Source organism: Sapajus apella, unplaced genomic scaffold (assembly GCF_009761245.1).
Source record: "Sapajus apella isolate SASKATOON/1434 unplaced genomic scaffold, GSC_monkey_1.0 scaffold35, whole genome shotgun sequence".
Lineage (NCBI taxonomy): Eukaryota > Metazoa > Chordata > Mammalia > Primates > Cebidae > Sapajus > Sapajus apella.
This window is the reverse complement of record NW_022436975.1, coordinates 21,332,359-21,359,335: the sequence shown is the minus strand read 5'-3', so window position 1 is coordinate 21,359,335 and position 26,977 is coordinate 21,332,359. Positions and strand designations below refer to the sequence as shown.

Genomic DNA, 26,977 nt, shown 5'->3' with positions numbered 1-26,977 from the left:
AAATTCTTTTAAAATGCATATGAAATAGTCACGAAGTTAGACTACATGCTGGGCTATAAAAACAAGTCTTAATAAATGTAAAAAGACTGTAATCCTCCCTCTTTCTCTTCCTCTTTCTTTCTCTCTTTCTTTTTTTTCTTACTTTCTCTCTTTCTTTTTTTTTCTTTCTTTTTCTTTCTTTCTTTAAAAAATAAAAAATTTTTTAAAAATACTCATGATAAAAAAAAGACTGTAATCCTATGAAATATGTTGTTATAATAAATTTAAGTGAGAAATCAATAACCAACATGTTTTTTAAAACCCCAAAGATTTGGAGATTGAGGTAAAATTTATCCTAAGGTTTTATAAATATAGAACCCTAATAAATTTGAACATGACTACATGACCTCTCTCTAAGGAGTTTTAAAATGAAAAATAGGTAAGAAAGAAAGTTTAACTATTTAATACACATTTAACTCCATAGAAGGGCCTAAGAATCTGTGGGAGGAAGTTTTTAATATAATTTAAACTTTTTAATGTGTATTAAAAAGAACAAAAGTCATTTCCATATTTTAAATAATTCAAATGCCTTTCATATTGCTATCAAAAGAAAACTCTGCTTTGGCAAAGAAAGGTTTTAATCACAAATCACACATCAAATTGAAATGCAAAACTGTCATTTAATTTATATTCTGGAAAATGAAACATTCTACTCCACAGACCCCTGAGCAGTAATAGCACACATAGTAGCAACAGGCACACATAACTAATAAGTAATTCATGTTGATATTCCTTGTCTTTCATCTACCAACATGATTTCAATTTTTCTATTCCTTAGAGAAATCCCAAATTCAGCAAATCTCAGGTTTTTCAATACTAAACCTGGACAAACCTTTGGTAAATTTGGCCCATTTTAATAAACGGTTCTAATTTTTGCTTATTTCTCACTATCTTAGTATTCTGCCACTTCCTGAACTAAAAATATACAAAGAGAAAGGAAAAGGGTGAGGTTGTGAAGTGGCCAAGATGATTGACTGGAAGCAGCTAGTGTGCCTCATTCTCACAAAGAGAAACAGAAGGGGTGAGTAAATACACCTTCAACTTAAACATTCAGGTACTCACATTGGAATTAATCAAGGAAACAACCTGACCCAGAGAACACAGAAAAACAAGGTAGGACAACAGCCACCTGGGAACAACACAGAGCCAGGGGATTCTCCACAACCTAAGGAAGCAGTGAGTGAATGGGCAACCTGGAGAAACCATGCTTCTCCCACAGGTATTTGCAACACTCACTCAGGTCATGAGATCTTGTGAACCCACTCCACCAGGGCCTTCAGTCTTTAGTCTGACAGAAAGAGCGACATAGAGTCTCAGCAGAGCAGTCATTCAGGCATCCATGGAGACCCTGGAGACTTAGATATTTCGGCTTTCCAGCAAAAGTAGCTGCAGCTTTGGTAAAGTAGGAGGTTAGACCTGTACATACCCCTAGAAAAGAGGCTGAATCTAGGGGGCTGAACAGCACCAGCCCATTGCACCTCCCTAAGAAGGCGCTCCTGGGAGGAGGGGTGGGCTGCCATCTTTGCTATTCAGGCACCTGAGCCATTCTAGCCTTCAGGCTTTGGAGAGTCTGAGTCCACCCAAGGTAGAAGGAATTCCCACAGCACAGCACAGCACAGCCACTCTACCAAAACAGTCCAGACTACTGCTTTAAGCAGGTACCTGATCCCATTCTTTTCCACCGGGCAGGACCTCCCAACCAGGGCCTCCAGCCACCCCCATCCAAGCTTTCCAGCCAGCAGAGATCTGAATTCCCCCTGGGATGGCGCTCCCAGAGGGAGTTGAAGGCCACCATCTTTTCTGTTTGGACGACTTAGTCATTACAACTTTGGGCTTCAGAGTGTCTGAGGTGGCTGGGGGCTGAAGTGGACCCCCAGTACAATACAGCTGCTCTACTAAAATGCGGCCAGACTATATTTTTAAGTGGGTGCCAATCCTGTTCCTCCTCACTGGGTGGGACCTCATATCCAGGCTATGCAGCCACTTCCTACAAGTGTCTTTAAGCTGACAACAGTTCCATACCTCCCTGGGACTAAGCTTCCAGAAGAAGGGGTAGGCTACCATTTTGCTGTTTCACAGCCTTCACTTGTAACACCTCTAGGTTCTGGAAAATCTGAGGTAACTAGGACTGGAGCGGGCCCTAAGCATACCACAGCAGTCCTACAGAGAAGTGCCCAGACTGTTACACAGGAGCCCATTCCCACATCTGCTCACTGGGCAGGTCTGCCATCCCTGGGCCTCCAACCACCCCCTGCTAGAGCTACCAAGCCAGTACCAACTCAGTAATTCCATGGACAGAGCATCTGGGGGCAACTGAAAGCCTCTTTGCTACTGCCTCTGCAGCAGAACTGGCCTTGCCACCCTCGAACTAACAAAGGAGCAAAGAGCCCAAGTGCCTTATCCACACCTCCAATGAGCTGCAGTCAACCTAAGGAGAAGAGGTCAACCAATCTCCCACAGGTCCCCCATGCGCTACATAGTTGGTCACAAGACAGAAAACCTCTGGCTTGGACCCACAGCAAAAACCCTCCATCTTGGGCTGACTGCAATGAGCAATTGCTGACCTGCATCTCTCTGGGATGGAGCCCCCAGGAGTCAAGCAAATGACCCGTGGCCACAATCAGTACTGTGATCTTTTTCTCTGCTGCCTCTTACCTGGAGAAGGAACATAAACACTAAGACTGTCCCAGGAGTGACAAGTTGTGAATCACAGCCAGCACACAAGGGAGAGAAGAACCCATACTTTCAGAGCACTGACAAAGAACACAGTTGCAACTGTGAGGAAACATAGAGGAGCCACACAATCAAGCAAGAGTCTGCCAACTGACTGATAAGCCTAAATGTCACCTGTTGGATCATACCCCAAAGCTTCAACACCAAAAATACCTCACTAATATACTCCCACTGAAACCAGAGACAAGAAGTCAGCTTCAAATAAAGACCCTACACAAAGCCTCAGCCTAGTGAAAACATCCAGAAAAGAGGTCTATTGACTATACTTAATCTGCACTGCAGTTAAAGAAATACCTACATGCAGAGATGAGAAAGACCAAATACAAGAACTCTAGTAACTCAAATGCTGAGTGTCACATGTCCTCCAAATGGCAACATCAGGTCTCCATCAAGAGTTCTTAACCAGGCTGAACTGGCTGGAATGACAGAAATAAAATTCAGAATATGAATAGGAATGAAGATCATCGAGATTCAGGAGGATGGCAAAAGTCAATCCAAGAAAAATAAGAATCACAACAAAGTGATACTGGAGCTGACAAAATAGCAGGTATTAAGAAGAACCTAATGGGTCTGGCGGAGTTGAATAACACAATACAAGAATTTCACAATGCAATTATAAGTACTAACAGCAGAATAAGCCAAGCTGAGGAAAAAATCTTAGAACTTGAAGACTGGTTCTATGAAATAGGACAGTCAGACAAAAATAAAGAAAAAAGAATAAAAAAGAATAAACAAAACTTCCAAGAAGTATGGAATTCTTTATATGTAAAGAAGCCAAATCTATCAGTCATTGTCATCTCTGAAAGAGAAGGGGAGAAAGCAAACAACTTGAAAAATATCTTTTAGGGTATCATCCATGAAAACATCCCCAACTTTGCTAGAGAGGCCAACAGTCAAATTCAGGAAAATACAGAGAACTCCTGAAGGATTCTACATGAGGAGATCATCCCTAAAACACATAATTGTCAGATCTTTCAAGGTCAAAATGAAAGAAAGAATGTTAAAGGCAGATAGAGAGAAAGGGCAGGTCACCTACAAAGGGATCCACATCAGGATAACAGTGGACCTCTCGGCTAAAACCCTACAAGCCAGAAGAGATTGTGGTCTATATTCCACATTCTTTTTTTTTTTTTTTTTTTTTTTTTTGAGACAGAGTTTCGCTCTTGTTACCCAGGCTGGAGTGCAATGGCGCGATCTCGGCTCACCGCAACCTCCGCCTCCTGGGTTCAGGCAATTCTCCTGCCTCAGCCTCCTGAGTAGCTGGGATTACAGGCACGCGCCACCATGCCCAGCTAATTTTTTGTATTTTTAGTAGAGACGGGGTTTCACCGTGTTGACCAGGATGGTCTCGATCTCCTGACCTCGTGATCCACCCGCCTCGGCCTCCCAAAGTGCTGGGATTACAGGCTTGAGCCACCGCGCCCGGCCCTATATTCCACATTCTTAATGAAAAATATCTTCAACCAAGAATTTCATATCCAGCCAAACTAAGTGAAGGAGCAATAAGATCCTTTTCAGTTAAGCAAATGTTGAGGAACTTCATTACTACCAAATCTACCTTTCAAGAGATCTTGAAAGCAGCAGTAAATACAGACCGCACCAGCTAATATAAAACACACTTAAACACATAGACCAGGCCAGGCGTGGTGGCTCACGCCTATAATCCCAGCACTTTGGGAGGCCGAGGCAGGCAGATCACAAGGTCAGGAGTTCAAGACCATCCTGGCCAACATAGTGAAATTCTGTCTCTAATAAAAATACAAAAATTAGCTTGGTGTGGTTGGCACACGTCTGTAGTCCCAGCTACTCAGAAGGCTGAGGTGGGAGAGTCTCTTGAACCTCGAAGGAAGAGGTTACAGTGAGCCAAGAACATGCCATTGCACTCCAGCCTGGGTGACAGAGTGAGACTCCTTCTCAAAAAAAAAAAAAAAAAAAAAAAAAACGAATTAAACACATAGACCAGTGTTATTGCAAAACAACCACACAAACATGATAAACAGCTAACAGCACAGTTACAGGATTAAAAACACACATATCAATACTAACCTAGAATGTAAAACCTTTCAAGAGATCTTGAAAGGAGCAGTAAATATAGACCACTACCAGCTAATACAAAACACACTTAAACACATAGACCAGGGTTACTATAAAACAACCACACAAACAAGCCAATATTATAACCAGTTAACAGCACAGTGACAGGATTAAAGCCACACATATCAATACTAACCTAGAATGTAAATGGGCTAAATCCCCCCACTTAAAAGACACAGTGGCAAACTGAATAAAAAAGCAAGACTCAGTAGCATACTGTCTTCAAGAGACTCATCTCACATGTAATGACACTCACAGGCTCAAAATAAGGGGATAGAGAACAATCTACCAAGCAAATGTAAAACTGAAAAAGCAAGGGTAGCAATCTTAATTTCAGGCAAAACAGATTTAATACTAACAGAGGAAAAAGGACAAGGAAGGGCATTACATAATGGTAAAGGGTTCAATCCAACAAGAAGACCTAACTATCCTAAATATATATGACCCAATGCAGGAGCACCCTGTATTAATCTGTTCTCACAGTGCAATGAAGATACTACTCTGAGACTAGGTAATTTATAAACAAAAGAGGTTTAATTGACTCACAGTTCCACATGGCTAGGGAGGCCACAGAAAACTTTCAATCATAGTAGAAGGAGAAATAGGCACATCTTACATGGCAGCAGCCAAGATAAAACAAGAGTGTGTGAAGGGGGAACTATCAAACAGTTATAAGATCATCAGCTCTGGTGAAAGCTCACTCCTTATCACAAGAAGAACATGGAGGAATTTCAGGCCAATATCCATGATGAACATTGATGCAAAAATCTTCAATAAAATACTGGCAAACCTAATCCAAAAGTACATCAAAAAGCTTAACCATCACAATCTAGATGGCTTCAGCCCAAGGATGCAAGGCTGGTTCAACATCCACAAATCTATAAACATAATCCAGCACATAAACAGAACCAAAGATAAAAACCACATGATTAGCTCAATAGATGCAGAGCAGGCCTTCAACAAAATTCAACAGCGCTTTATGCTAAAAATTCTCCATAAAATAGGTATCAACATATCATATCTCAAAATAATTAGAGTTATCTATGATAAACACACAGCCAATATCGTACTGAATGAGAAAAAAACTGGCATAAGTTTTTTTGAAACTGGCATAAGACAAGGATGCCCTCTCTCACCACTCCTATTCAACGTAGTATTGGAAGTTCTGGCTACAGTGATCAGGCAAAAGAAAGAAATAAAGAGTGTTTGAATAGGAAGAGAGGACATCAAATTGTCCTTGTTTGCAGATGACATGATTGTATATTTAGGAAACCCTATCATCTCAGCCCAAAATCTCCTTAAGCTGATAAGAAACTTCAGCAAAGTCTCAGGATATAAAATCAATGTGCAAAAATCGCAAGCATTCCTATGCACCAATAACAGACAAACAGAGAGCCAAATCATGAGAGAACTCCCATTCACAACTGCTACAAAGAGAATAAAATAGCTATGAATACAATTAATAAGGGATGTGAAGGACCTCTTCAAGGAGAACTACAAACCACTGTTCAAGGAAATAAGGGAGGACATAAACAGATGGCAAAACATTCCATGCTCATGGTCAGGAAGAATCAACATGGTGAAAATGGCCATACTGCCCAAAGTAATTTATAGATTCAATGCTATCCCCATCAAGCTACCATTGACTTTCTTCACAGAACTGGAAAAAACCACCTTAAACTTCATATGGAACCAAAAAAGAGCCCACACAGCCAAGACACAATCCTAAGCAAAAAAAAAAAAATGAAGCATCACACTACCTGACTTCAAACTATACTACAAGCCTACTATAATCAAAACAGCATGTTACTGGTACCAAAACAGAGATATAGATCAATGGAACAGAACAGAGGCCTCAGAAAGAAAACCACACATCTACAACCATCTGATCTTTGACAAACCTGATAAAAACAAGCAATGGGGAAAGGATTCCCAATTTAATAAATGATGCTGGGAAAACTGGCTAGCCATATGCAGAAAGCTCAAACTAGACCCCTTCCTTACACTTTATACAAACATTAACTCTAGATGGATTAAAGATTTAAACATGAGGTCTAACCATAAAAACTCTAGAAAAAAAACCTAGGCAATATCATTCAGGACATAGGCATAGGCAAGGACTTCATGACTAAAACACAAAAAGCAATGGCAACAAAAGCCAAAATAGATAAATGGGATCTAATTAAACTTAAAAGCTTCTGCACAGCAAAATAAACTTATCAATAGAGTGAACTGGCAACCAAAAAATGGAAAAAAAATTTTGGAATCTACCCATCTGATAAAGGGCTAATATCTAAAATCTACAAGGAACTTAAACAAATTTACAAGAAAAAAAAACAAACAGCCCCATCAAAAAGTGGGCAAAGGATATGAACAGACTCTTTTCAAAAGAAGACATTTATGTGGCCAAAAAAACATATGAAAAAAAGCAAGCTCATCATCACTGGTCATTAGAGAAATGCAAATCAAAACCACATTGAGATACCACCTCATACCAGTTAGAATGGCGATCATCAAAAAATCTGGAGATAACAGATGATGGAGAAGATGTGGAGAAATAGAAACACTTTTACACTGTTGGTGGAAGTGTAGATTAATTCAATCATTGTGGAAGACAGTGTGGTGGTTCCTCAAGAATCTAGAAATACAAATACCATTTACCCAGCTATCCCATTACTGGGTATACACCCAAAGGAGTATAAATCATTCTATTATAAAAACACATGCACATGTCTGTTTATTGCAGCACTGTTCACAATGGCAAAGTCTTAGAGCCAACCCAAATGCCCATCAATGACAGACTGGATAAAGAAAATGTGGCACATATACACCATGGAATACTATGCGGCCATAAAAAAGGATGAGTTCATGTCCTTTGCAGGAACATGGATGAATCTGGAAACCATCATTCTCAGCAAACTGATACAAGAACAGAAAACCAAATACCTCATGTTCTCACTCATAAGCAGGTGTTAAACAATGAAAACACACACACAGAGGGAGGGGGACATCACATACCAGGGCCTGGGGGATGGGGGCTAGGGAAGGAATAGCAGAGGGTGGGGGATTGGGAGGGATAGCTTTAGGAGAAATACCTAATGTAGATGACAGGGTAATAGATGCAGCAAACCACCACTACAGCACATGCATACCTATGTACAAACCTGCACAATCTGCACATGTACCCAAGAACTTAAAGTATAATAAATAACAAATAATAATAATAATAAAATAAAACCACCCCCATAATCTAATCACCTCCCTCCCTCGACATTTGGGAATTACAATTTGAGATGAGATTTGGGTGGGGACGTGGAGCCAAACCTCCACATTCATAAAGCAAGTTCTTAGAGACCTACAAAAAGGCATAGACTCCCACACAATAATAGTGAGAGACTTCAACACTCCACGGACAGCATTAGACAGATCATCAAGGCAGAAAATTAACAAAGATATTTAGGGCCTAAACTCGGCATTGGACCAAATGGATCTGATAGACCTTTACAGAAGTCTCCACCCCAAAACAACAGAATATACATTATTCTCATTGCCATATGTTACATACTGTAAAATTGACCACATAATTGGACATAAAACAATATTCAACAAATGTAAAAAAAAAAAACTGAAATCAGACCAAACACACTCTTGGACCACAGTGCAATAAAAATAGAAATCAACACAATGAAACCCACTCAAAACCATACAATTACATGGAGGTTAAACAACATGCTCCTGAATGACTTTTGAGTAAATAACGAAATTAAGGCAGAAATCAAGAAGTTCTTTGAAAACAGTGAGAGCAATGATAAAGCATACTTAGAATCTCTGAGACACTGCTAAGGTAGTGTTAAGAGGGAAATTCATAGTGCTAAATGCCTATGTCAAAAAGTTAAAAAGATCTTAACAACCTAACTTTACAACTGAAATAAGTAGAGAAGCAACAAATCAACCCCAAAGCTAGCAGAAGATGAGAAATAACAAAAATCAAAGCTGAACTGAAGGAAATCAAGACACACAAAAAAAAATTCAAAAGATCAACCAATCTAGGAAATGATTTTTTGAAAAAAATATTAAAATACATAGGCAGCTAACTAGACTAATTAAGAAGAAAAAAAAAGAAGACCCAAATAAACACTAGTAAAACTGACAAACGGAATGTTACTCCTGATCCCACAGAAATAAAAACAACCATCAGAAACTACTAAAAACACCTCTACACACACAAACTAGAAAACCAAGAAGAGATTAATAAATTCCTGGACACATACACCCTCCCAAGACTGAGCCAGGAAGAAACTGATTCCCTGAACAGACCAAAAATGAGCTCTGATATGGAATCAGTAATAAACAGCCTACCCACCAAAAAAAAAGCTCAGGACCTGACTGGTTAACAGTCAAAAGCTACCAGATGTACAAAAAAGAGCTGGGATCATTACCACAGAAACTATTTCAAGAAAATGAGAAGGGACTTCTCCCCAGTTCATTCTATGAGGCCAGCATCATCTTGATACCAAAACCTGGTAGAAACAAAACAAAAAAAGAAAATTTCAGGCCAATATCCTTGATAAGCATCAATGCAAAAATCCTCAACAAAATACTGGCAAACTGAATCCAGCAGCACATCAAAAAGCTAATCTACCATGATCCAATAGGTTTCATTCCTGGGATGCAAGGTTGGTTCAACATATAAAAATCTAAAATGTGATTCATCACATAAACAGAACTAAAGACAAAAACCACACGATCATCTCAACAGATGTGAAAATGCCCTTTAACAAAACTGAACATTCGTCCATGTTAAAAACTCTCAATAACCTAGGTATTGAAGGAACATACCTCAAAACAGTAAGAGCCATCTATGACAAACACATAGCCAACATCATACCAAATAGGCAAAAGCTGGAAGGAAGCATTCCCCTTGAAAACTGACACAAGACAAGGATGCCCTCTCTCACTACTTTCATTCAACATAGTATTAGAAGTCCTAGGCCGGGCGCGGTGGCTCAAGCCTGTAATCCCAGCACTTTGGGAGGCCGAGGCAGGTGGATCATGAGGTCAAGAGATCGAGACCATCCTGGTCAACATGGTGAAACCCTGTCTCTACTAAAAATACAAAAAATTAGCTGGGCATGGTGGCGCATGCCTGTAATCCCAGCTACTCAGGAGGCTGAGGCAGGAGAATTGCCTGAACCCAGGAGGCGGAGGTTGCGGTGAGCGGAGATCGTGCCATTGCACTCCAGCCTGGGTAACAAGAACGAAACTCCGTCCCAAAAAAAAAAGAAGTCCTAGCCAGAGCCATCAGTCCAGAGAAAAAATAAATAAAGGACATCCAAATAATAAGAGAGGAAGTCAAACTATCTCTGTTTACAGATGGCATGGTTCTATATCTAAAAACCCCACAGTCTTGGCCCAAAAGCTCCTTTAGCTGATAAGCAACTTCAGCAAAGGTACAGAATACAAAATCAATGTACAAAAATAACTAGCATTCCTATGCATCAACAACAACCAAGCCAAATAAGAAAAGTAATTCCATTCACAGTTGCCACAAAAAAAAAAATTAAAAATACCCAGAAATACAGCTAACCAGGAAAGTGAAAAATATCTAAAATGAGAATTACAAAACACTGCTCAAAGAAATCAGAGAAGACACAGCAAATGGAAAAACATTCCATCATCATAAAAAGGAAGAATCAATATCATTAAAATGGCTATACTACCCAAAGCAATTTACAAATTCAATGCCCTACCTGTTAAATTAACAATGACATTCTTCATAAAAATAGAAAAAAATATTTTAAAATTTATATGGAACCAAAAAAAGAGCCTGAATAGTCAAGGTAATTCTAAGCACAAAGCTGGAGGCATCATGTTACCCAACTCCAAACTATACTACAGGACTACAGTGGTAATGATACAAAAACAGACACACAGACCGATGGAACAGAATAAGGAGCCCCAAAATACAGCCACATACCTTGGACTATCTGATCTTTGACAAAGCTGACAAAAACAAGCAATGGGGAAAAAATTCCCCATTCAATAAATGGTGCAAGGATAACTGACTAGCCATAAGCAGAAGATTGAGGTTGGACCTCTTTCTTAAACCATATACAAAAACCAACTGATTACAGAGTAAAGACTTAAATGTGAAACCCAAAACTGTAAAATACTCTGGAAGACAATCTAGGCAATACTATCCTGGATCTAGAAACAGGCAAAGATTTCACAATGAAGACACCAAATGCAATTGCAACAAAAGCAAAAATTGACAAATGGAATCTAATTAAACTTAAAAGCTTCTGCACAGCAAAAGAAACTATCAACAGAGTAAACAAACAACCTACAAAATGGGAGAAAGTATTTGCAAACTATGCCAGCTGACACAGGTCTAATACCCAGTTTTTATAAGGAACTTAAACAACTTTACAAAAGAAAAACAAACAATGCCATTAAAAAGTGGGCAGAGGATATGGACATGTCTCAAAAGAAGATAACAAGCTTATAACAAAAAGCTCAATACCATTGATCATTAGAGAAACGCAAATCAAACTGCAATGAGATACCATCTCACACCAGTCAGAATGGCTATTACTAAAAAGTCAAAATATAACAGATGGTAGCGAGGCTGCAGAGCAAAAGGAACCCTTATACTGTTGGTGGGAGTGTAAATTAGTTCAACCATTGTGGAAAGCAGTATGGCAATTCCTCAGAGAGTTAAAAAAAACTACCATTTTTGGATCGATCCAAGATGGCCGTTTAGGAACAGCTCAGGATTGCAGTTCCCAGTGAAAGTGCAGAGGGTGAGTGGACGCCGCATTTTTATTGCCCACAGACTAGGCAATTCCCAGGCGGAGGAGCTCCACGGGTCACGAGCGAGGCTGTTTCGGCCAGCGTAGCTGTGCTGGCCGGCACCGCTGCTTTACCCCACGCGGCTGCTTTATCAGCGCCCCGGAGCAGCGGTTCTCCGTACAAAATACACCGGTCCGTGAGCACTTTTGGCTGGTGATTAGAGCCACGGGAAGTCGCCCATTCATCTGTTTAAAAAGGGGACTGAGCAGGGAGCCAGGACAGTAGATTCCAGGACAAAAAAAAGCGCCACGAATCTCAGTGCTGCTGTTTCAGCCAGCACAGTGAGTTGTCACACGGGAAAAAACACGCCGCGGCGCCTCTTCAACAGGTGACTGGAACACCAACTTAAAAAAAAAAAAAAAAAGGCTCTGAGGCAGGGAGCCAGATGATCAGGCTCGGATGGTCCCACCCCCACAAAAGAACAGCAATCAGAAACTCTCTGGATTGAGAGTTTCACAGCAAGCGCAGCTGAACCCAGGACGGTCCACCTCTGTGGGGGAGGGGCGTCCGCCATTACCGAGGCAGCCCATGACTACAGAGGTAGTCAGCCAATGCTAAGGCAGCCCACCATTGCCAAGGCAACCCGCCATTGCTGAGGCAGCCCGCTGTTGCCAAGGCAACCCATCACTACAGAGAGACTCAGCCTTAACAGAGGTGGGCAACCCTTGCCAAGGCGGTTCTAGCTACACCCATATAAACAGGACTGCAGGGAAGTTCACTCGGCAGCTGGGCGGAGCCCACAGCAGCTCAGCAAAGCCTCTACAGGCAGACAGTGACTAGGCTGCCTCCTTGCAGGGCAGGGCAGCTCTGAAGGAAAAAAAAAACAAAAGAGAAGGCAGCATCATAACTGAAACTCATAAAGCCCTAAATCCCTGGGACAGAGCACCTGGGAACAAAAAGTAGTTTACGAGTTCTGCAGCAGATCTAAACGTACCTGCCCAGCAGCTCTGAATGAACAACGGAGCTCACAGCTCAGCATCTGAGCTCCTATAAAGAAGAGACCATCTCCTCAAGCAGCTCCCTGACCCCTATATATCCAAAGAACCACCTCATAAAGGAGAGATCAGATTGACACTTGGCAGGTATCCTTCTGGGACAAAGATAGCAGAAGAAGAAAACTGGTAACAACCCTTACTGTTCAGCAGCTGCTGCAGGTGAACCCCAGGCAAGCAGGGCCTGGAGTGGACCTCAGCAGACCTACAGCAGAGGGGCCAGACTGTCAGAAGGAAAACCAAGAAACAGAAATAACCTCATCAACAAACAGACAGAACGTCCACTCAGAGACCCAATCTGAAAGCCAGCAACTACAAAGTCAACAGCTGGATAAATCCATAAAGATGGCAAGAAACCAGCGTGAAAAGGATGAAAGCACCCGAAACCAGAACACCTCTCCTCCTACAAGGGATCACAACTCCTCACCAGCAAGGGAACAAGGTTGGATGGAGAACGAGTGTGATGAAATGACAGAATCACACTTCAGAAGGTGGGTAGTAAGAAACTTCTGTGAACTAAAAGAACATGTTCTAACCCAACGCAAAGAAACTAAGAACCTTGAAAAAAGATTTGACGAAATGCTAACGAGAATGGACAAAATAGAAAGGAATATAAGTGAATTGATGGAGCTGAAAAACGCAACACAAGAACTTTGCGAAGCATGCACAAGTATCAACAGCCGAATTGACCAAGCAGAAGAAAGGATATCAGAGGTCGAAGATCAACTCAGTGAAATAAAACGGGAAGGCAAGAATGGAGAAAAAAGGGTAAAAAGGAATGAACAAAGTCTCCAAGAAATGTGGGACTATGTGAAAAGACCTAATCTACGTTTGATAGGCGTACCTGAATGCGACAAAGAGAATGAATCCAAGCTGGAAAATACTCTTCAGGATATTATCCAGGAAAACTTTCCAAACATAGCAAGGCAGGCAAACATTCAAGTCCAGGAAATACAGAGAACACCACAAAGATATTCCTCACAAACAGCAACCCCAAGGCACATAATCGTCAGATTCACCACGGTTGAAAGGAAGGAGAAAATACTAAGGGCAGCCAGAGAGAAAGGTCGGGTTACCCGCAAAGGGAAGCCCATCAGACTCACAGCAGATCTCTCAGCAGAAAGCCTACAAGCCAGAAGAGAGTGGGGGCCAATATTCAACATCCTTAAAGAAAAGAACTTTCAACCCAGAATCTCCTATCCAGCCAAACTAAGCTTCATAAGTGAAGGAAAAATAAAATCCTTTGTGAACATGCAAGTACTCAGAGATTTCGTCACCACCAGGCCAGCTTTACAAGAGCTCCTGAAAGAGGCTCTACACATAGAAAGGAACAACCAGTACCAGCCACTCCAAAAACATGCCAAATGGTAAAGAGCATCAACACAATGAAGAATCTGCATCAACTAATAGGCAAAGCAGCCAGCTAGCAACAAAATGGCAATATCAAATTCGCACATAACAATATTAACCTAAATGTAAATGGACTAAATGCCCCAATCAAAAGACATAGACTGGCAAATTGGTTAAAAAGCCAAAACCCATCGGTGTGCTGTATCCAGGAAACCCATCTCACATGCAAGGATACAGAAAGGCTCAAAATAAAGGGATGGAGGAAGATTTACCAAGCAAATGGAGAGCAAAAAAAAGCGGGAGTTGCAATTCTCATCTCTGATAAGTTAGACTCTAAAGCAACAAAGATCAAAAGAGACAAAGAAGGACATTACATAATGGTAAAAGGATCAATGCAACAAGAAGAGCTAACGATCCTAAATATATATGCACCCAATACAGGAGCACCCAGATACATAAGACAAATTCTTAATGACTTACAAAGAGACTTAGACTCCCACACAATAATAGTGGGAGACTTTAACACCCCATTGTCAATATTAGACAGATCAACCGGACAGAAAATTAACAAGGATATCCAAAACTTGAACTCAGACCTGGACCAAGCAAACCTAATAGACATTTACAGAACTCTCCGCCCCAAATCCACAGAATATACATTCTTCTCAGCACCACATCACACCTACTCTAAAATTGACCACATAATTGGGAGTAAATCACTCCTCAGCAAATTCAAAAGAACAGAAATCATAACAAACAGTCTCTCAGACCACAGTGCAATCAAGTTAGAACTCAGAATTTAAAAACTAACCCAGAACCACACAGCTTCATGGAAACTGAACAACTTGCTCTTGAATGTTGACTGGATAAACAATGAAATGAAGACAGAAACAAAGATGTTCTTCGAAACCAACGAGAATGAAGACATAACATACCAGAATCTCCAGGACACATTTAAAGTAGTCTCTGGAGGAAAATATACAGCAATAATTGCCCACATGAGAAGTAAGGAGAGATCAAAAATTGACACCCTATCGTCAAAACTGAAAGAGCTAGAGGAGCAAGATCAAAAAAACTCAAAGTCTGGCAGAAGACAAGAAATAGATAAGATCAGAGCAGAACTGAAGGAGATAGAGACATAAAAAAAACCCTTCAAAAAATCAGTAAATCCAGGAGCTGGTTTTTTGAAAAGATCAACAAAATAGACAGACCACTACCCAGATTAATAAAAAAGAAAAGAGATAATAACCAAATTGATGCAATAAAAAACAATAAAGGGGATATCACCACAGATTCCACAGAAATTCACACCATCATCAGAGATTATTACAAACAACTCTATGCACATAAACTAGTAAACCTGGAAGAAATGGATAAATTCCTGGACACTTGCCTCCTCCCAAGCCTAAACCATGAAGAAGCCGAAACCCTGAACAGACCCATAACAAGGTCTGAAGTTGAGGCAGCAATTAAGAGCTTACCACCCAAAAAAAGCCCAGGTCCAGACGGGTTCACAGCCGAATTCTACCAGACATACAAAGAGGAGCTGGTACCATTCCTTCTGAAACTATTCCAAACAATACAACAAGAGGGAATTCTTCCCAAATCATTTTATGAGACCAACATCATCCTGATTCCAAAACCCGGCAGAGACTCACCAAGAAAAGAAAACTTCAGGCCAATATCCATGATGAACATAGATGCAAAAATCTTCAATAAAATACTGATAAGCCAATTGCAACAGCACATCAAAAAGCTTATCCACCATGATCAAGTAGGCTTCATCCCGGGGATGCAAGGCCGGTTCAACATACGCAAGTCTATAAACGTAATTCACCACATAAACAGAACCAAAGACAAAAACCACATGATTATCTCAATTGATCCAGAGAAGGCCTTTGACAAAATTCAACAGCCCTTTATGCTAAAAACCCTCAATAAGCTATGTATTGACGGAACGTATCTCAAAATAATAAAAGCTATTTATGACAAACCAACAGCCAATATCATACTGAATGGGCAAAAACTGGAAGCATTCAATAAGCTAGGTATTGACGGAACGTATCTCAAAATAATAAAAGCTATTTATGACAAACCAACAGCCAGTATAATACTGAATGGGCAAAAACTGGAAACATTCCCCTTGAAATGTGGCACCAGACAAGGATGCCCTCTCTCACCACTCCTATTCAATATAGTAGTAGAAGTTCTAGCCAGAGCAATCAGGCAAGAAAAAGAAATAAAGGGCATTCAAATAGGAAGGGAGGAAATCAAATTGTCTCTATTTGCAGATGACATGATTGTAATCTAGAAGACCCCATCGTCTCAGCCCCAAATTTCCTGAAACTGATAAGCAAGTTAGGCAAAGTCTCAGGATACAAAATCAATGTGCAAAAATCACATGCATTCCTATACACCAATAACAGACTTAAAGAGAGCCAAATCAAGAACAAACTTCCATTCACAATTGCCACAAAGAGAATAAAATACCTAGGAATACAACTAACATGGAATGTAAAGGACCTCTTCAAGGAGAACTACAAGCCACTGCTCAACGAAATAAGAGAGGACACAAACAGATGTAGAAACATTCTATGTTCATGGTTAGGAAGAATCAATATCGTGAAAATGGCCATACTGCCCAAAGTAATTTACAGATTCAATGCTATCCCCATCAAGCTACCAATGACCTTCTTCGCAGAACTGGAAAAAATCACCTTAAACTTCATATGGAACCAAAAGAGAGCCTGCATAGCCAAGTCAATTCTAAGCAAAAAGAACAAAGCAGGAGGCATCACACTACCAGACTTCAAACTATACTACAAGGCTACAGTAATCAAAACAGCATGGTACTGGTACCAAAACAGAGATATAGACCAATGGAACAGAACAGAGGTCTCGGAGGCAACCCAACATATCTACAACCATCTGATCTTTGACAAACCAGACAAAAACAAGCAACAGGGAAAGGATTCCCTGTTCAATAAATGGTGTTGGGAAAGCTGGCTAGCCATGTGCAGAAAGCAGGAACTGGACCCCTTCCTGACACCTTACACTAAAATTAACTCCAGATGGATTAAAGACTTAAACATAAGACCTAACACCATAAAAACTCTAGAAGAAAATCTAGGCAAAATCATTCAGGACACAGGTGTAGGCAAGGACTTCATGACCAAAACACCAAAAGCATTGACAACAAAAGTCAAAATAGACAAATGGGACATAATCAAACTCCACAGGTTCTGCACAGCAAAAGAAACAGTCATTAGAGCGAATCGGCAACCGATAGAATGGGAAAAAATTTTTGCAGTTTACCCATCTGACAAAGGGCTGATATCCAGAATTTACAAAGAATTAAAACAGATTTACAAGAAAAAAACTAACAAGCCCATTCAAAAGTGGGCAAAGGATATGAACAGACACTTTACAAAAGAAGACATACATGAGGCCAACAAACATATGAAAAAATGCTCATCATCACTGGTCATCAGAGAAATGCAAATCAAAACTACATTGAGATACCATCTCACGCCAGTTAGAATGGCGATCATTAAAAAATCTGGGGACAACAGATGCTGGAGAGGATGTGGAGAAATAGGAACACTTTTGCACTGTTGGTGGGAGTGTAAATTAGTTCAACCATTGTGGAAGACAGTGTGACGATTCCTCAAGGACCTAGAAATAGAAATTCCATTTGACCTAGCAATCCCGTTACTGGGTATATATCCAAAGGATTACAAATCGTTCTACTATAAGGACACGTGCACACGAATGTTCATTGCAGCACTGTTTACAATAGCAAAGACCTGGAACCAACCCAAATGCCCATCGACGATAGACTGGATAGGGAAAATGTGGCACATATACACCATGGAATATTATGCAGCCATCAAAAACGATGAGTTTGTGTCCTTTGTAGGGACATGGATGAACCTGGAAACCATCATTCTCAGCAAACTGACAGAAGAGCAGAAGATCAAACACCGCATGTTCTCCCCTCATAGGCGGGTGTTGAGCAATGAGAACACATGGACACAGGGAGGGGTGCACTACACACTGGGGTCAGTTGGGGGGAAATAGGGGAGGGACGTTGTGGGGTGGGGAGCTGGGGAGAGATAGCAAGGGGAGAGATGCCAGGTGTAGGTGATGGGGAGGAAGGCAGCAAATCACACTGCCACGTGTGTACCTATGCAACAATCTTGCACGTTCTTCACATGTACCCCAAAACCTAAAATGCAATAAAATAAATAAATGGGAAAAAAAAACTACCATTTGACCCAGCAATTCCATTACTGGGTATATACCCAAAGGAATATAAAGCATTCTACCATAAAGACACATGCACGCAAGTGTTCACAGCAGCAGTATAGAATAGCAAAGACATAGAATCACCTAAATACCTGTCAATCACAGACTGGATATAGAAAATGTGATACATATGCACTATGGAATATCACACAGCCTTAAAAAAAAAAAAAAAAAGATCATGTCTTTTGCCAGAACATGGGAAGAGCAAGAGGCTATCATCCTTAGTAAACTAACATAGGAACAGAAAACCAAATACTGCATGTTCTCATTTACAAGTAGGAGCTAAGTTTTAAGAAGCTATGAACACAAAGGAAACAACAGACGCTGGCATCTACTTGAGGGAGAGGTTGGAAGGAGAGAGGAGAACAAAAAAGATAACTGTTTGGAACTGAGCTTAATACCTGAGTGATGCAATAATATGTATAAAAAGCCCTGTGGCACGTGTTAATCTATGTAACAAACCTTCACATGTACCCCTAAACCTAAAATACAAATTATTAAAAAGAAAAAAGAAAAACAATGAAAGAAAATCAAAAACAAAAAGAGGAAAGTGTTTATCTACCTTGCATCCTTCACTAATGCCTACCCTAATTCAATATTCTTTTTCTTTTTTTAAATAGGCAAAATATTTAAATAATTAAAAAATTAGAAGGTGATAATGAGAAAACTCTATCATACTCCTATAACCCACTTTTATCCTTCCTATGGTCACAGAATTCAGTTATTTAGTTTCATGTGTACCCATCTAGGGTTTCTTCATGCAGATACAAACAAACATAAGTATATATTCATTTTCACCATCTTTGGTTACACAGATTGTAACATACTATATCTCCTATCTGCACCTTGTCTTTTCACTCAAAAATAAATTCTGGATATCTTTTCATTTCAGTACATAAAGTACTTTATCATTCTTTATGATAGTTATGTAGTATGCCATTGTATAGTATATTACAAACTCTATCAAACTAAAACTGTTTTCAATATTTTTCTATTACAAACAATGCTACACTTTAAAATTGTGTGCATATGTCAGTTTACATGTATGTAAGTATAATAAATTTCTAGAAGAAGCAGCTCTTGGGTTAAATATACATATTTGCAATACAGTCAAGCTACTTTCCACAGAAATTATACTAATCTATACTCTATTAAACAAGGTATGAAAGTATCTGTTTTCCCATACTTTACTAAGAGAATATATTGTCATTTAGATTTTTGTCAATCTAGTAAATGGGAAATAATATCTCAATGTAGTTTTAATTGGAATTTTTCATGAATGAGGCTTAGCATCTTTTATATAATTTAAGACCCATTTGTATTTCCTTTTCTATGAATGATCCTTATTCTTTTCCCACTTTTCTATTGGGTAGATAGTCTAACTTTTTGACTTCCAGAAACTCTTTAAATGTCAGAGGACTAGCCCTTTGTCTCCTATAAGTTACAATTCTTTTTCTCTGTTAATGTTGTTTTTCTTTGGTTATGCTTCTGTTGTGTATTTTAGGATTTTCGATTTTGTTTATCAGCATGCATTTATTATAGTCAAATCTACAATTGTTATAGCTTCTGGATTTTGAGTCATGGCTACAAAGGCTTTCCCCATTTCAAAGTTATAAAGGAATTCTCCCATGTTTTCTTTTATAGTATTTTACATTAAATATTTGATTCATTGGAAATTTATCCTGCTATCTAGTATCCTACCTAGAAATATAACATGTTATCTTAAAGTATCCCAACTTTATAAGTTAATAAAACTTTTACTGTTCTCATGCTGCATATTCTGGCTATTGCTTCCTTTCTTTTCTAGTCAATTTAAAAAAAAAAATCTGTGGTCTGTCCATTCATATGGCATACAGAGAAAAACTCATTTACTGCCCTTGTAATTTGGATGGGTGATGGGGAGAACTCTTGTAGATTGTCCTTTCAAACTTTCTCCTGGCTTGGAAGAATTAGAACCCATATTTTGTCACATCAAAAAGTGTGACATGACAAAGACACATACAATATTTCACATTTCTCCCAGTGTCTACCTCTATGTTTCTACTAATATACTTCTGAAGATTTCACCATCACTTCCACAGAACGAAGATTTCACCTCCACTGAAGAGACCTCTTTTCCAGATCATGTGCCATGGTAGGGCATAGCCTAAGCCTGACCTTTGGGTGAAAACTGTCATCGCCAATTAAAATTTACATATTTTATTTCCTTCTAAATGGCTACCCAGTTTCCCCAACACTTATAACAACTAAACACAAAATCAGTAAAACTGTGCAATATCTGAATGGCACTATCAACTACACTCACTAAATTTCATTTATAGAATACCAGAACAATTGCAGCACACATATGTTTCAAGTGTACATGAAACATTCATAAAGATGGACCACATGTTAGACAATAAAATAAATCTAAATAAATTTCAAAAGATTGAAATCATAAGAGTATGTTATCTGAACACAAAAAAATTAAAAATCAACATTAAAAATATCTACAAAAGACCCAAATATTTCAAAAAACATTTAATAGTCTAACCCTTTAGTAAAAGACAAAATCACCGGGAAGCTAAAAAATATTTTGAACTAGACTGGGCACAGTGGCGCATGCTTGTAAACCCAGCACTTTGGGAGGCCAAGGTAGGAAGATCACTGGAGGCCAAGAGTTCGAGGGCAACATACTGAGACCCTATCTGTACAAAAAAATTAAAAATTAGCTGGCCCTGATGGCACATGCCTGTAATGCTAGCAATTTAGGTGACTGAGATGGATCACCTGAGCCCAGGGGTTCAAGTTTATAATGAGCTATAATGATCCTGTCTCTATGAAAAGAAATGAACAAAGGAAGAGAAGGGAAGGGGAGGGGAGGGGAGAGAAGGGAAAGGAAGAAGAGGGGGGGAGGGGAAGGAAGGGGAGGGAAGCAAAGGGGAGGGGAGGGGAGGGGAGAGGAGGGGAGAGAGAGAAATCCTGTCATTTTCATTTGCAGCAACATGGATGAAACTGGAGAACATTATGTTAAGGGAAAAGAGCCAGGCCACACACAAAGACAAATATCACGTTTTCAGTCATATAAGGGAGCTAAAAACTAAAACAAACTTATGGAGATAGAGAGTAGAATAATAGCTACCAGAGTCTGAGAAGGGTAGCAGGGAGTCAGGTAGAAGTGGGGATGGTTAATGGGTGCAAAAATTTGGTTAGAATAAATAGGCTCTAGCATTTGATAACACAACAGAGTGACTAAAGTCAACAACAACTTACTGTATATTTTTAAACAACTAAGAGTGAAATTGGAATGTTCCTAACACAAAAGAAAATAATAAATACTTGAGGTGATAAATATCCCAATTACCCTTAGGTGATTATCACACATTATGTATGTCTGAATCAAAACATCACACGTACTCCATAAATAAATACACCTATTATGTACCCATAATAATTAAAACTGAAATTTTTTTTAAAAAAGAAGCCAAAGAGGAAAAAACACCAAAAGGAGTAAAGGTAAAAATTACATTCAATTTCTCCTTAGAAACCATTCAAGCAAGAAGAAAATGGATTTGAGAGGCCAAAGGAAACAGATCACTTGAGCCTAGGAGTTTAAAACTAGCCTGGGCAACATGGTGAAACCCCATCTCTACTAAAAATACAAAAATTGGCCAGGCATGGTGGTACACACCTGTAGTCCCAGCTACTCAAGAGGCCAAGGTAAGAGCATTGCTCGAACCCAGGAGGCGGAGGTTGCACTGAGCCAAACCATGCCACTGCATGCCAGCCTGGGTGACAGAGTGAGAATCTGTCTAAAAAAAGAAATTCTGTCTCTACTAGAAAAAAATACAAAAATTAGCTCATTGTGGTGGCATGCACCTGTAGTCCCAGCTACTTGTGGGGCTGAAGTGGGAGGATCACCTGAGCCCAGGGAGTTAGAGGTTGCAGTGAACTGTGACTGTACCACTGCAGCACTCCAGCCTGAACAATAGAGTGAGATTCTGTCTCAAAAAAAAAAAAAAAAAAAAAGAGAGAATGGAGTAAAATATTTAAACTGTTCAGAGAAAAGAAAAAAAAGAAGGAAGAAAGAAAAACATCATTCTGAATTCTGTGCCCTGTGAAATTATACTTCAAAAGTGAAGGAGAATAAAGATTTCCACAAACACTGGGGGAATCTGTTGCCAGTAGGCTTGCCTTGTAAGATACGTTAAAATTGATTCTTCAAAGAAAAGGAAAATGTTACAGGTCAGAAACTTAAATCTATTAATATATAAAGGAAGAGTACTGAAGAAGGAATACTTGAAGATAAATAAAAACTTATTTTTCTTATTTTTAATTGATCTAACAGATAACAGTTGGTTCAAAATAGTACAACAATATATATGATTATATATACTTATGTGTGTATGTTTATATGCTTATGCATACTTATGTATAAGTGAAATGAATGATAGCAATGATATAAGGATTGAGATGGAGAAATTAGGATTATTACATTCCATAGAATGTATCAGAGAGAGTTAAAAAATAAGAACTTTTAAAATTTAACATAATAGTCATGTTAAACACAGTGAGAAGATATAACTTACATTTAATTGGCATCCCAGAAGGGAAAGAAACACAAAACATAGTAAAGAAAATGTTAAAAAATATAATTGGTGAGAATTGTATAGAACTGATGGAAGATAATAGTCCACAGGATCAAGAGGACCAGCAAATCCTAAGCAAGCGAAATAAAATCTACATCTAAACATATAATTAAACTGTAGAAACCCACAGATAAGGAGAAAAATCTTAAGAGCAGCCAGAGGAGGAAAAGACAAACCACTTTCAAAAAGCAGTAATATGACTAACATCTAACTCCTCCAGAGCAACAAAGGAAACCAAAAAGCAATAGAATATAATATGCAGAGAGAAAATAACTGCTCATCTAGAATTCTATAGCCACTAAAATGTCTCTCAAGAAAGATAATGAAATAAAGACATTTTCAAACAACCAAAAATTGAGAGGTGAAACAGACCCTCAAAAGATGAAATTCTAAAGGGAAGACCTCAGGAAGGCAGAAGAAAAGTAATTATAGGTCCAGATGCGGTGGCTCACATCTGCAATCCCAGCACTTTAGGAGGCCAAGGGGGGTGGATCACTTAACGTTCAAGACCAGCCTGGCCAACATGATGAAATCCCATCTCTACTAAAAATACAAAAATTAATCAAGTGTGGTAGCACATGCCTGTAATCCAGGCTACTCAGGAAGCTGAGGCAGGAGAATCTCTTGAACCCAGGAGGCAGAAGCTGCAATGAGCCAGGAAGGTGCCACTTCATGCCAGCCTGGGTAACAGAGCAAGGCCCATCTCAAAAAAAAAAGAAAAGTAATTCTAGATAGAAGTCCAGAGATTCCAGAAGAAATAAAAAATATGCATAGTAGTAAATACATGGGTAAACATAAAACAAAATTTAATCAAATTTGACTACATAAAGTAGAAAAATACATAATAATATAATCATCTAGTTGGGGTAAAAACAGGCATTAAAATGCCAGCAATGTATTAGTTGGGAGCATAGTAAACGGAATTCTAGTGTTTTGAGGTCTTTAAATTATCAATGTTAACAACAAAGGTTTTGTTTTACTTTATACTTGGAACAATTTAAGACCGCACATTACGCACTAGACTTCTAGGTGGGATACAGTATATTGGAACAGACCAACGCTCCTACTAAGGCAACTAGAGAAACTATAAACCGGGCTGATGTATCTATAAATGCTTTTTGTCTGAAAATATTTGCTGATTCTATGACTAAGAACAAGAGGTTGAAAACCTGGATTTTCTCCAAGCAAAGGGCTATTGTTAGGCAAGAAGGAAACTAGCTAGGTTTTAGAGGTCTTGCAAGGCTGTTGAATGAGGAAAGACTGAATCAGTTTTTCCAACAACACACATGCCAAAATTTGGAACTATAACATAGAGGCTAAAAGCTAAGCAGAAAGTCTTGGAAAAGCAAAACAGGCTTTATGGCAGTCTTTTGGTGCCAAGATAAAAATTAGTGTTTGGGATTTGTGGAGGTGAGACGACCACACCAGGCTCTCAGTTCCCTAGAGACCACAAACCAAAAGAACCTTAGTCTAAATGCCTGCCAGAGAAAAAGAAAAATAGTAGCATTTGGAACTTCTATGATCTTTTATATACAATGCATAATATTCAATCAAAAATTACTAGGTATACCAATAGACACTGAAAATCAAGGCAATTTGGCCTTTCTTTTATAATACAATTTATAATTTATAACACAATGTACTTTAAAGTCCTCATTTGAATGCTGATGAAAACATTTCTGCAGATGTACAAGTTTTTCATTATTAGAATGGCAAATAACAGAGAACTGACCATATTTCTAAATTCCTTGAACTTTCATCTTTCTTCAGAATATTAGAACTACATAATTAGAACTGCACAAGTAACTTTTATCTTTCTTCAGAACTATTAGAACTACATAATTCTCAATATTGCTCATACAGAATACTCATTTAATCTTACCTATTATATATGTATTTGGTCCTCAGCACTAACTTTTACTCTATTTCTCTAAACATTTTCATCTTATTGAGAATGTGCAGTTCAAAAATTGACTTTCAATACCAACAACTAAAGCACTTTCTTTCCAGCTTTTCCTAAAACTTGTAAACTTCTTTCTCATTGCACATTCTGCTTCTTTTACATACTAAAAATGTAATAACTATAGCTTTAAAAAGACAAAATATGTGAAAACACTTTGAAAACTGTAGGTCTCCACATAAATACAATGGCATTATTCCTATTAATTAATATAAGAAAAGCCTGGAATTTTTTTTAATACATTCAACTAAGGGTCATGAATTTGTTGCTTTTTAATAGAACGGAATCAAAAATGGAATCCCTCTAAGTAATAATGGAGAGGTCATATAAAATTAAATATACAGATAATCATGGATTTCTCAGAGCCTATTTTGATTCTAGTTTCTCTACCTATAACATGATTCTTAAGATTGTTTTTATTTCAGTCTATGACTCTGTACGTAGCTAATCACATAGCTACTGTATTATTGCAGCAAAAACTTCATTTAGTTAAATCAATCGTAAGTAACAAAAAAATGAGTCCTCTCTCAGTTACAAGTGAAATATCATATTTACACAATCAGACTTAGAATATACACAGAAGATAAAAGTTCTGTAAGAGATAGAAATAAGTCTTTTTCTTTCTAATGAAAACTGAGTATCTGTCAGAAAAAGTAAATTAATTAGATAAATTAAAACATCTTTATTAATAAACCTGGAAAATTTTGACAGTATGGCAATGACTTACATAAGCACAATAGTGAAGAGGAAGTAACATTTGTGCTTCATGCAAATAAGTGATCTTTGAACATTTGACTACCCAGATACAAAAAGGTAGCTTCTGTTTGGATAAAAGAAAAACAGTGGTAATAATTAAACATATATGCTCACCTTGTAAAAATTCCTCCTTGCAAGCAATGAAGTAGAAGAAAACAATGCTGACTTTCTTGGCCTCCTTTCTTTAAATCAGCCTTGAACCAAGAATAACTAAAACACTGAACCACAAGTGTTCCAAAAAGCATAAAGCTTAATGCTAAAACACTAAAAACATACTGTCCTTCATGGAAAAATCTGACGGATACCCATATGTCCACAATTAAATCAGTTATATATATTATAATGCCAAGAACTGACATCATAAAATTCTGCTTACTATATTTCATTATGAATGACTATGGCTTTTTGTTATCTACTTTTTTCTCTCTCACAAAAAGGAAAAAAAAAAGCCAAACAAATATTAGTATATCATTTGGTATAGCACTGAATTTTAATTTCTACTCCCTAAATCTATTTAGAAGAAAAAATAAATATTATGAAATTGGAACACTAACACCAATGTGACTGACTTTCTTTTCTAAATTTCTAATCTAGGTCCAATGTTACAAGGCTTTATTCAATCTTCTGTTTCACAGTGATCTTCATTACAGATGACAAGACCTAAAATGAAACATATATTTCAGTTCTAAAATATCTTAAGTATAATATCAAAAGCATTAGGCAATGATTTTATCAAAGCTCTACTTTTTCTAATGATAATATATTACCACTAAATACAGTTCTCGTAATAGCTTTGGGAAAGTCTCAGAAATATACTTGATAGTTGATAACTTCCTCTCAGGATATTTATGTTTCAAAAATATGACCTATGCACAAAAATATTTACAACAGGACTACTTATAGTGGCAAATTGGAAACAACCTAAATGTTTCAACATAAGGAAATGATAAAGTAAATAAAGGTAGATTCATAAAATGGAATATTACAAAGCTACTAAAATATATGTAACAAAGTTACAATCATTATAAAAATTTGTAATATGCTTTTGGCCCAGCAATTCCATCTAGATTTCTATCCTAAGGAAATATTCAAAAATGTACAAAAAGATAATCTTTGCAGAACCTTTTTTTATAAGAGTGAAATATTGAAAACTACCTAAATGACAACTGAGAGGCCTAGTTCAATAGATTATGGTACATCCATATTAAAGAATACACCATGAAGCCTTTAAAAAGAGTGAAGTAGCTTTGCATAAACTCACTTAG

General features: G+C 38.3%; 1 protein-coding gene across 2 annotated transcripts in view; it reads right to left on the bottom strand.

The window, feature by feature from the left end:
• XKR9 (XK related 9) overlaps positions 1–26,977 on the bottom strand; it is a 61,344-nt gene that overhangs the window by 30,051 nt on the left and 4,316 nt on the right. For both annotated transcript variants that reach the window (XM_032296316.1, XM_032296315.1), the window contains one exon: positions 25,827–26,372. In XM_032296316.1, the coding sequence (XP_032152207.1) occupies positions 25,827–26,098 (272 nt within the window). In that variant the 5' untranslated portion in view covers positions 26,099–26,372. The remainder of the gene's footprint in view (positions 1–25,826; positions 26,373–26,977) is intronic.